Source organism: Salmo salar, chromosome ssa02 (genome assembly GCF_905237065.1).
Source record: "Salmo salar chromosome ssa02, Ssal_v3.1, whole genome shotgun sequence".
NCBI lineage: Eukaryota > Metazoa > Chordata > Actinopteri > Salmoniformes > Salmonidae > Salmo > Salmo salar.
Genome location: NC_059443.1, coordinates 48,340,594 through 48,352,833, shown reverse-complemented (window position 1 = coordinate 48,352,833; position 12,240 = coordinate 48,340,594). Strand labels below are relative to the sequence as shown.

At 41.1% G+C, this 12,240-nt stretch overlaps 1 protein-coding gene across 2 annotated transcripts; it reads left to right on the top strand.

Annotated features, from left to right (window-relative positions):
* Nucleotides 1–209: 209 nt before the first annotated feature.
* Nucleotides 210–10,656, top strand: gpatch3 (G patch domain containing 3). 2 transcript variants are annotated; one of them, XM_014169855.2, is made up of 8 exons: nt 210–680; nt 6,012–6,257; nt 6,372–6,451; nt 6,737–6,911; nt 7,039–7,098; nt 8,237–8,361; nt 10,091–10,218; nt 10,388–10,656. In XM_014169855.2, exons 1-8 carry the CDS (start codon nt 269–271, stop codon nt 10,566–10,568), a joined length of 1,407 nt encoding a protein of 468 aa, XP_014025330.1. In that variant the 5' UTR covers nt 210–268; the 3' UTR covers nt 10,569–10,656. The 2 variants fall into 2 exon arrangements, with proteins under 2 accessions (XP_014025330.1, XP_014025324.1); XM_014169849.2 differs by having other exon boundaries at nt 211–680; nt 6,012–6,451.
* The last annotated feature ends 1,584 nt before the right edge of the window (nt 10,657–12,240 follow it).

Sequence of the window (12,240 nt, the reverse complement as noted above, 5' to 3'; positions counted from 1 at the left end):
TTTCTTAGGGGATCGGCCTGTAAGTAAGCATTTCACTGTTAGTCTACACCTGTTGTTTATGAAGCATGTTACAATACAATTCGTTTTGACTATAGCCAGAACACACAGCTAGCAATTTTAGGTAGTCTAACATGCTTCATCGATGCAGTAGATGGCGCTACTACGTTTCATTTTGAATGGTTTTATATTTTCCTTTGTTGCTGACACTGCCTGTCGTCTTCTTGATCACTTCCGTAATGACGTTGAGGTCGACAACAAATAAACAAATATGGCTGAATCCAGCTCGGCTATGTACTTTGCTGTTAGCAATATACCTGCTGCCTTTCGATCTGCTAACCTTCGAAACTTTTTTAGCCAATTCATAGAAAGCAATGGTTTCTTGTGTTTCCATTACCGACATCGACCGGAGGTTTTGAAGGAGTCCGAGGGCACCCAAGTCAACATGTCAGACCATACAAGAAGAGACACGCCGACAACAGAAATGCCATCCACAGATGTCGAGGAGGAGAGTGGTTCTTCGCCGAATAGTATAAAAACATGTTGTTGCGTGGTATCGGTACCTTCAAATGAGGCGGCCAGATTGGTCAAAATGTACGCGGGGAATCAATGGATCGACTCGAAGGGTAACTGGCTTGCGAGGCGTTGTGTAATAAGAAAAGTAAAAGTATCACCTCCCACAGGTTAGTATGTATTTGGAGTCATTAACACTAGAAAAGCTGGGCTTCGAGGGACTCCCTTTAAGCCACATTCTAACGGTCCAATAAATAGATGTCCTATGATATCGGGAAAATTATGTTTTGGTTGTGTTTATGAAGTTGTCTAACGTCAGAATACGAAATATATACACATGTTTAAAGACAATATAATGTATTAGTTTGTTAGTGTAGGCCAGGGATCAACTAGATTCAGCCGCGGGCAGACTTTTTCTTGAATAGATGGTCACGGTAGCCCAGGCCGGCAGATGGCGATATTGATCTGGTATTGATGGTTTCATCTTACCGTCCAAAAGCATGGACTTTGTATCCAACCGGCAATACACCCCGTGGACCGGTTTGTACGTAAAACATTTTTACATTCAGGCTGCAAATGGGTCGATTTCCTCATTAACTATATTTAAATGGTGAGAAGGATGGAAAATGGAGTTCCATAAAGAAAGCATGCATATTTTACGTTTTTTCTTTCTTTCACCACGTTAGTTCTAGGACCCGTGTGGCTCAGTTGGTAGAGCATGGTGTTTGCAACGCCAGGGTTGTGGGTTCGATTCCCACGGGGGACCAGTATGGAGGGGGGGAAAAAATGTAGGAAATGTATGCACTCGCTACTGTAAGTCGATCTGGATAAGAGCATCTGCTAAATGACTAAAATGTAAATGTGTTCAGCCAGGGGTAGACTGCTACATGTTGACATGCCATGACACACCATGCTCTACCAACTGAGCCACAGGGAAATTGCGTCACCTGCTGACCCATTGGTGCCAAATATCATTCCCCCATTTGACATTTCCAATACGCAGTATCTGTTGAACAGGCATGAGTTTCTTGAATTAAATAAGTATGCACTTTTCCCCTCTTTCCTTGCTCTCTCAATCATCGGCCACAGACTATTCCGAGCTTCTTTGTCAACTGCTGTCATGAACCTCAGGTTGTTGTTCTTTAAATAGTCATTTTTCTTTGCACTTTTCCATGTCAGATCCCTCGCTGTCCTGGAGATGAATCTCATGATCACTGGTCGTGGTGGCTGGTTCTCCCCATCTCTCAGCCTACCCAGGTGCTGCACTACATCCAGAGAACCTGCAACAACATTTTGCTCGTCCTCCGGGACTATTGCCCTGCAAATGTCCTTCACTTTTGTTTTGATGTTCTCGTCAGATCTTTCTGCGATTCCATAAATTCGAAGATTCCGACTATACCAGTCAGTCTTGTTTACCTTTGACTCCATTTCAGTGAGTTTCTTCTCCTGATTTGCAACCTGAGTTTTCAATGTTGCGTTCTGCTGCTTCAGAGTATTTACTTCCTCAGCATTGAAATCAATCGCTTTCTCCAGGTTAACGATGCTGATGGTGTTCTTTTTCCACCAAGTCCATGATGTCATCTGCACTCTTTGATTTTAGCCGCGAGGATGCGGATGATGTTGTCCTGTAGCTGGCTCAGTGATGGTTCACTTCTCAACTTCTTTGGAAGTTACTCCTTGGTTGGGGTATTTGGGTATGAATCACATTCACCCCCCTTTTTTACACTGCAAGCATATGAATGAGTTTCAGCAATGCCTCTTTTCTCCTTGGACGTTTCAACATCCATTATCTCAGCAACAGTTTGGTTATGTCCTGACTCCATGCTGCTAGCTATGAAGATTTTAGCTAGCTAACATTAGCTAAACACGCTGAAACTTTGATAGCTAGCTTGTTCGTTGGAAATCGTCCCCAAAAAAATTCCAATGGCTTGATTAATTACAAAATGTATCAAAATAGCTACATATCATTTTTTTACATTTTGCAACTACAGCCTAAAATTAGAAACTTTGATAACCCTAAAATTGTTCCTCAGCTAGAAATGTTACGTCCTCTCATGCCGCCATCTTCAGTGCCCCACTCAGGCCTCTTGCTAAAGCTCCAACCTGAAGATCACTGACGTCATGATTTTACCTATTTCCCCATTAGAGGTAAAATAGATATCGATTTTGAGACTTGGCCTGTAGTATTTTCATGTTTTAGTATACACTGTTCATATTAATGTGAAGTTTGTTCTTTTTCGAAAACTTTTTACAAAAACAAGCGTATCTTTGTGAAATACCAACGGAGCACTGAGCGTACCCCAAACTTTTTACATTTAATTCAGTTATACATGCTAATATTGCTATTTACGACCGGCGGAAACCAAATGGAAGACGACGACCACAAAATGTAAAATCCTATAAAGGATGTCAACAGAGCTTGGTGCTTATCGGTTGTATTAGGTTAGGAAATCCGACTTTTTGGATATAATTTTTATGAAATGTTAGATACTGAACATGAAGAATCATATTTGTCTTGGTAAAAATGTATTTTATAATATAAGGAAGTGAAATTCATCACTAAAGTGTGTCACCCTAAGGGCCTGAACATAATTACAAATAATTTGTAGACTGAAAATTGACCGCAAGAAGCCCAAACATACTGTATATAATATTTTACTAAAACATAATCATTTCAAACCTTACTTACATTTGTATACCATCACATGGGCTATATACAGTACCAGTCAAAAGTTTGGACTCACCTACTCATTCAAGGGTTTTTCGTTATTTTTACTATTTTCTACATTGAAGAATCTACAAAGTAGCCACCCTTTGCCTTGGCAGCTTTGCACACTCTTGGCATTCTCTCAACCAGCTTCATGAGGTAGTCACCTGGAATATGCATTTAAATTAACAGGTGTGCCTTGTTAAAAGTACATTTGTAGAATTGCGTTCCTTCTTAATGCGTTTGAGCCAAATCAGTTGTTGTGACAAGGTAGGGGTGGTATACAGAATATAGCCCTATTTGGTAAAATACCAAGTCCATATAATGGCAAGAACAGTTCAAATAAGCAAAGAGAAATGACAGTCAATATGGAAAATTTCAAGAACTTTGACAGTTTCTTCAAGTGCAGTTGCAAAAACCATCAAGTGCTATGATGAAACTGGCTCTCATGAGGACCGCCACAGGAAAGGAAGACCCAGAGTTACCTCTGCTGCAGAGGATAAGCTCAGTAGTTACCAGCCTCAGAAATTACAGCCCAAATAAATTATTCTCATCTCAACATCACCTGTTCAGAGGAGACTGCGTGAATCAGGCCTTCATGTTTGAATTGCTGCAAAGAAACCACTACTAAAGGACACCAATAATAAGAAGAGACTTGCTTGGGCCAAGAAACACGAGCAATGGACATTCGACCGGTGGAAATCTGTCCTTTGGTCTGAGTTCAAATTTGAGATTTTTGGTTCCAACTGCCGTGTCTTGGTGAGACGATGAGCAAGTGAACAGATGATCTCCGCATGTGTGGTTCCCACCATGAAATATGGAGGAGGTATGATGGTGCTTTACTGGTGACACTGTCTGATTTATTTAGAATTCAAGGCCTACTTAACCAGCATGGCTACCACAGCATTCTGCAGCGATACCCCATCCCATCTGGTTTGAGCTTAGTGAGACTATCATTTGTTTTTCAACAGGACAATGACACACCTCCAGGCTGTGTAAGGGCTATTTGACCAAGGATTTTCTACATTGTAGATTCTTCAAAGTAGCCTCCCTACTTTTGGAAAGTAGGGTGGCTACTTTGCTGCATGAGAGGACCGGGCCTGCATGAGATGACCTGGCCTCCACAATCACCTGACCTCAACCCAATAGAGATGGTTTGGGATGAGTTGGACCGCAGAGTGAAGGAAAAGCAGCCAACAAGTGCTAAGCATGTGGAAACTCCTTCAAGACTGTTGGAAACGCATTCCAGGTGAAGCTAGTTGAGAGAATGCCAAGAATGTGCAAAGCTGTCAAAGGGTGGCTACTTTGAAGAATCTCAAACACATTTAACATTTATTTTAGATTTATCACTTTCTTGGTTACGGCATGATTCATGTGTGTTATTTCATAGTTTTGATGTCTTCACTATTATTCTACAATGTAGAAAATAGTAAAAATAACAAAAAACCCTTGAATGAGTAGGTGTGTCCAAACTTTTGACTGGTACTGTATATCAACAAGAAAAAAGGAAAAAAAATCTAGTTTTGTGAGGAAATCACCCAAAAGTAACTCCAAATAGTTTCTGAAGGATTCAAATTAGGCCACAGTGCCTTCAGAAAGTGGTCACAACCCTTGACTTTTTCCACATTTTGTTGTTACAGTTTGAATTTATAATGGATTAAATTGAGATTGTGTCACTGACCTAGACACAATACCCCATAATTTCAAAGTAGAATTATGTTTTTCAACATTTTTCAAATTAATACAAATAAAAAGCTGAGATGTCTTGCATCAACCCCTTTTGTTATGGCAAGTAAGTTCAGGAGTAAATTGCATGGACTCCCTGTGTGCTAATAGTTAACATGATTTTTGAATGAGTACCTCATCTCTGTACCCTACACATAAGATCCCTCAGTCGAGCAGTGAATTTCAAACACAGATTCTACCACAAAGACCAGAGAGATTTTCCAATGCCTCGCAAAGGGCACCTATTAGTAGATGGGTAAAAAAAAAAGCTGACATTTGAATATCCTTTTGAGCATGGTGACGGTACAGTATTAATTAAACTTTGAAGGGTGTATCAATATACCCAGCCACTACAAAGATCCAGGAGTTGTTCCTAACTGATAGGAGAAAACTGAGGATGCATCAACAAAATTGTAGTTACTCCGCAATGCTAACCTAAATGACAGTGGCAAGAAGGAAGCCTGTACAGAATACAAAATATTCCAAAACATGCATCCACTAAAGCACTAAAGTAAAACTGCAAATGTGTCAACAACAAAAAAATCTTTGTCCTGAATACAAAGCTTTATGTTTGGGGCAAATCCAACGCAACACATCACAGAGTTGCTTACCAAGATGACATTGAATGTTCCTTAGTGGCCTAGTTACAGTTTTGACAAAAATTGTCTTGAATATCTATGGCGAGACTTGAACATGGCTGTCTAGCAATGATCAACAACCAACTTGAGAGCTTTAAGATAAAAAAAAAAAAAGTATAATATGCAAGTATTGTACAATCCAGGTGTGTAAGGCTTTTGTAGAGACTTACCCAGAAAGACTCACAGCTGTAATCGCTGCCAAAGGTGATTCTAGCATGTATTGGCTCGGGGGGTTGAATACTTATGTAATTTTCAATTTCAATCCCACCTTGTAACACAACAAAATGTGGAAAAAGTCAGGGAGGGTGTATCTTGTCATGGGTTGTCTTGCACATCAGACAATAGCCTGGGGATGAGGTCAGACATAAAACCATAAAATCTGCCTCTGTGTGCTATACATAAAATGTAATGAATCTACATTTTTATTTCAGATGAGGATGAATTCCCCTACAAGACAAAGTCTGGGCACAGGCGCCACGTGGCACTAACAGAACGCTTCACAGAGGTGGACCTAAAGGGCTTGCCAGAGCTGAACCCGCCTTCTCTTATGCCGGCTGGTAATGTGGGTACAACCGTAAAGGTATTCTTACAGCTTATTCAGTCATGCCGCCTACCCCCACGCCTCATACGCAAGCTGGGCCTCGCCTTCCCCAAGACAAGCTGCAATCGGCGCTATGGTAATGTGCCCTTCCAGTACCATAACACCAGCTTAGCACCATCTACTGAGGAGAGTGTCTTCACAGCTGGTGGGCATGAAATATCAGGTCCTGGTTGTGTGGTCCCTCCCTCAGGAACCCAGGGGCCCACTGACCCCTCAGGGGACCCTGAAATACCAGAGGAAGACGAGGATGCCCAGTCAAATGCAGATGATGTGAGTCTACATTTGTTACTGTGTATACTGTAAATATCCTATAACCTGTGAGTTACAGCACTTGCTGTGTTAAGTTCATAAGGGAATCATGTTGAAAAGTGGAAGGGCTTAAAATGGTAAAAAGCCTGAGTAAAGAAAAATACATCAAGGTAGAAACATCTTAGTAGCCTACATAACAATGGCTGGGTAATATGAGAGTATTCTTGTTGCTGTGAACTCTGGCTTTACAGATGCATTTGTCATTTCTTGTATTGCATATGATCCCTGTGTTCTTCTGTGCTGTAGGACGATGACCGCTGTGAGGAGTGGGAGCGCCATGAGGCCCTACATGAGGACGTGACGAGCCAGGAACGCAGCAAGGAGCGGCTCTACGAGGAGGAGATAGAGCTGAAGTGGGAGAAGGGAGGCTCGGGCCTGGTCTTCTACACAGATGCCCAGTACTGGCAAGAGGAGGAAGGAGGTATGACAGGGGCTCCACTAGCCCTCTTAAAGATCTGCCCTTCTGATTTAATATTTCTGTCTTGTAAAATTCATAATTATACATTTCCCTCTAGTCAAATAGTGATTATTGTTTTCTCTCCACCTAGATTTTGATGAGCAAACTGCAGATGATTGGGATGTGGACATGAGCGTTTACTATGACAAAGGTAACCTGACTTAGCATGTTTTCCTTCATTATTCAGGATCTATAGCTAGGCTTCCATCCAATTTGCAACAGATTTTCATGTGAGTATTCTAAAATCTGCATAAAGAAAATATGCTTGTGTTACCACCAAACTGACTTGTTGCGAATTCAAATCAGTGCGTGATTACGTAGTGCACACATTTACTTTTTCACTTAAGTTTTCATGTACTAAATAAAACATTGAATGTTTAATGTCTTTCCATCGCATAGTTTTGTCATAAATTGTTGCGTTTAAATAGCAAATGTGCCTACTCTGGTCTTGGCACAAGCCAACAGATACAGTATGGTTAGGCTAGTCTAAATGATGAGAATGTTTTGATTCGTTACAACGGCAGTCAAGCATCGATCATCATGTCACCGGAATAAGACCCTAAATATGTATTGGACCAGAGCATCAAGCTCAAGCACTTTCACCACCTTGTGAAGTTCATAAATTATTTTAATCTGTAGCCTAATTTAAACTTCATGGTTTCGAGCCGTAGTGGGAGGACCACACACCATGTCCTTGTGTGACTCCAAGTGTAATTCAATATTTGCGCATAAAGGCATTTCCACTGCCATTTCTAGCATAATTCATTTTACCAACACAAAAAGATCTCAAAGTCGAACGAACAAATTTATATTTTGGCATTTTATGAATTTATACCAAAGGTTCCTGTTTCCATCAAAGCTGTCGAGACTTTTCTGGCATAACTGGATGGAAACGTGGTTGACTGATTTGAAATCCTAGTGGACTAGGTAGGCATGCTGTCTTAAGACATTTGAAGGAACATTTAACCTTTTATTTAACTTTGCGAGTCAATTAAGAACAAGTTCTTATTTACAATGATGGCCTACCAAGATGTAAAAGGCCTGCGGGGATGGGGGCTGCGATTCAAAATTTAGGACGACACACACAAATACGTGAGAACACGACATAAAGAGACCTAAAACGACAACACATGGCAGCTACACATGACAACACAGCATGGTTGCAAAACATGGCAGCGGCACAAACATGGTACAGACGTTATTAGGCACAGACAACAGCACAAAGTGCAAAAAGGCAGTAATGGTGTACATAGAGAATGAATCTCGTGGGGGCCACTCTCTCCACACAGACGGGGGTGACATGGACTCCCGTGACTGTGTCCGCATGCGGTATGAGAAGAGGCTGAGGGAGGGGCTGGAGGACCGGTCTGGAGGACAAGATCAGCCAATCGGCAACTTTGAGAAGTTCACAAAGGTAGGGAAGTCCTTGTGCCAATCCACTTAATAAAGCATTTATAATGGATTAGTAAATTGTTTATTTATTAATGATTACTCTATAAGATGTTTAATGTAGGTTTACTAATCATTAGTTAAGTCTTTTTGTGTGGCCTTATCTAAAGTGTGGGCAATTTATACTTTAAATGTTTTGAGTGAACAGTAATTTCTCACACAAAAAATGGACATGCCATTGGAAGATATTCCAACAGTACTGGATGCTCCTTACCTTAAGGTCTCAAAATAGCCTAGAGCATATCAATGGTAAAACACAGGATGTTAAAGAACTACACTACATAATCAAAAGTATGTGGACACCCCCCCTTGCTGCTATAACAGCCTCCACTCTTCTGGGAAGGCTTTCCACTAGATGTTGGAACATTGTTGCGGGGACTTGCTTCCATTCAGCCACAAGAGCGAGGCCGGGCACTGAAGTTTGTCGATTAGACCTGGCTCGCAGTCTGCATTCCAATTCATCCCAAAGGTGTTCATTGAGGTCAAGGCTTTGTGCAGGCCAGTCAAGCTCTTCCACACTGATCTCGACAAACCATTTCTGTATGGACCTTGCTTTGTGCACGGGGGCATTGTAATGCTGAAACAGGAAAAGGCCTTCCCCAAACTTGCCACAAAGTTGGAAGCACAGAATAGTCTAGAATGTCATTGTAGGCTGTAGCGTTAATATTTCCTTTCACTGGAAGTAAGGGGCTTGAAGCATGAACAACAGCCCCAGACCATTATTCCTCTTCCACCAAACTTTAAAGTTGGCACTATGCATTGGGGCAGATGGTGAAGCGTGATTCATCACTCCATATAACGCTTTTCCACTGCTCTAGAGTCCAATGGCGGCGAGATTTACACCACTCCAGCCGACGCTTGGCATTGCGCATGGTGATCTTAGGCTTGTGTGCGGCTGCTCTGCCATGGAAACCCATTTCATGAAGCTCCCGACGAACAGTTCTTGTGCTGATGTTGCTTCCAGAGGCAGTTTGGATCTCAGTAGTGAGTGTTGCAACTGACAGAATTTAAATGCGCTTCAAGACTCGGCGGTCTCGTTCTGTGAGCTTGTGTGGCCTACCACTTCGTGGGTGAGCTGTTGTTGCTCCTAGATGTTTTGACTTCTAAATAACAGCACTTAGTTTACCGGGGCTGCTCTGGCAGGGAAGAAATTTGACAAACTGACTTTCTGGGCAGACCAAGATTAGACTGCTCTTAGGAGTGACTGCAATCCATGCTTTGGTTTGGTAGAAAAGTCACTGCCGAGAAAAGCTTATGCTAGCATTTTCAGCCTGAAAACATTTTTACTCAGCATATAGTGTGTCTGAAGCATAGGTGAAATTGCCAATGGGGATTGGGGGGGAATATGTCCAATTTTCAGGGGGGAGGGGGCTTTCCACCTATACAGTGTTTTCAAAATACCTCTCCGTATACTCATCAAGACATAAGTCATGTCAAACTGTGTAGAACTGCAGGAGATGCGTTTTAAAATGTAAAAAAAAAAAATCTGCTTATCGTTTAACCATTATGTTCTAGGGGTCATTTGGAGACCTAAAGGTACTGTTGGAATGTCTACCAATACCTAGTACTCTTCTCATTTAGTGGGCAGAATGTAACTGGTGTGGTTTGAATTTCTCAAAAGCAGGAATGGCTTTTTCCACTCTCTGGTACCTGGTACTAGGACTAGTTAGTACTGATCTTTTTATGTTGTCTAGGGTGTTGGTCGACGGGTGATGGAGAAGCAGGGCTGGAAGGAGGGAAAGGGCCTGGGTAACAGTCAGGCGGGGATTCCAGAAGCCCTGGAGAATGAAGGACAGCATCCCAAATGCAAGAGGGGCTTTGGGTGAGTGCAACATTTACTATCACAATAATTACAATGACGATTAAATCTATGGCCTTTGTAACTTGGATATGTACAGGAAGGTAACGGAAAGTTGAAGGATATTACAAGTTATTCTTGTTGACATCCAGGCAAATAAAAACCCTGATTTACAATATGCTGTTTTGTGCAGGTACCATGGAGAGAAGCTGAGCACCTTTGTGAAAAAGGCCAAACCAGACTTGTTCATATCCACGGTGTATGATAAACCCAAAGACATAGACCAAGGAGACCCCTTATTGCGACGCAATCCCAAAACCAGCATGAAGTACAGAGGCTGGCAGCCAGGTGGCAGCATTGGGCCAAAAAGATGACAACACTGTATTTACATAATTTGTTATTACCTCTTTCCACATTAGAATTCATGCTTTGTTTATATTAAAGCATTTATCATACAAGGAATTTGTTTAAATTATTTTGTCTCATCTCCTAAATGAATTAAACATTTGTAAATTTGACCATAGTATGATTGAAACAGAAGTAATTATTTTAGGCAGTAGTAGTTGGCATGACCTGCCTTCCGCCTGCAAGAATAAGGTCGTGACTCTGGCGATTTTCCTTCAAAATAAAAGTCCCGCAATGACGGTAAAATGTTTTATACCAATGGTCGAAATTTGTAACATTTTGGGGAAATGTTGGTAGACTTAGAATTTTGTTTAACAATATGAAAGAAGGAATAAGGGTAATCATCTTTTATAGCACATATTATAGCAATGATTGTTAACAGTATTAATTACTAGATATCATAGTAACAAGACATAATGCTATTAATAATATTATAATCAACTTTAGAAAACACTTCAATCCTATTGTTAATTAACTTATTCAATTTGCACGATGTTCAGTACGTTTTCCATATTGGACATACTGCACCATAGTACACAATTTCTTGTACATTGTGTCGCAGTAATCAGGAGCACTTCTAGTTTCCAAATTCATAGTGTACAACCCAAGGAGTATCACTGCTCAATCTGCGGCCCTTAAAGTGGCCTATCACCTTAAATGCAATACGTTTTTCATATTGGACATGCAGTATCAGTCAACATTTGGACACACCTACTCATTCCAGGTTTTTTTTATTTGTGCTATTTTCTTTATTTTGGAATAATAGTGAAGACATCAAATCTACGAAATAACACAGAATCATGTCGTAACCAAAAGTTTTTAAAAATAATCTACATATGAGATTCTTCAAAGTAGCCACCCTTTGCCTTGATGACAGCTTTGCACACTCTTGGTGTTCTCTCAACCAGCTTCATGAGGTAGTCACCAGGAATGCATTTAAATGAACAGGTGTGTTGTTAATTTATGGAATTTCTTTCCTTAATGCGTTTGAGCTAATCAGTTGTGTTGTGACAAGGTATACAGAAGAGCTCTATTTGGTAAAAGACCAAATCCATATTATGACAAGAACAGCTCAAATAAGCAAAGAAAAACAACAGTCCATCATTACTTTCAGACATGGTCAGTCAATATGGAAAATTTCAAGAACTTTGAAAGTTTCAAGTGCAGTTGCAAAAACCATGAAGCTCTATGATGAAGCTGGCTCTCATGAGGACCGCCACAGGAAAAGTAGACCCAGACTTACATCTGCTGCTGAGGATAAGTTCATTAGAGTTACCAGCCTCAGAAATTGCAGCCCAAATAAATGCTTTAGCGTTCAAGTAACAGACACATCTCAACATCAACTGTTCAGAGGAGACTGCGTGAATCAGGCCTTCATGTTTGAGTTGCTGGAAAGAAACCACTACTAAAGGACACCAATAAGAAGAAGAGACTTGTTTGGGCCAAGAAACACAAGCAATGGCCATTAGACCGGTGGAAATCTGTCCTTTAGGTCTGAGTCCAAATTAGAGATTTTTGGTTCCAACTGCCATGTCTTTGTGAGACGCAGAGTAGGTGAATGGATGATCTCTGCATGTGCGGTTCCCATCGTGAAGCATGGAGGAGGTGTGATGGTGCGTTGCTAGTGACACTGTCAGTGAC

Excerpts from the sequence above, each read along its gene's own strand:
- gpatch3 (XM_014169849.2), top strand. The coding sequence starts at position 269 with ATGGCTGAATCCAGCTCGGCTATGTACTTTGCTGTTAGCAATATACCT. Across the intron at positions 681-6,011 it reads AAAAGTATCACCTCCCACAG|ATGAGGATGAATTCCCCTAC; the intron begins GTTAGTATGTAT and ends TTTTTATTTCAG. Across the intron at positions 10,219-10,387 it reads AAATGCAAGAGGGGCTTTGG|GTACCATGGAGAGAAGCTGA; the intron begins GTGAGTGCAACA and ends TGTTTTGTGCAG.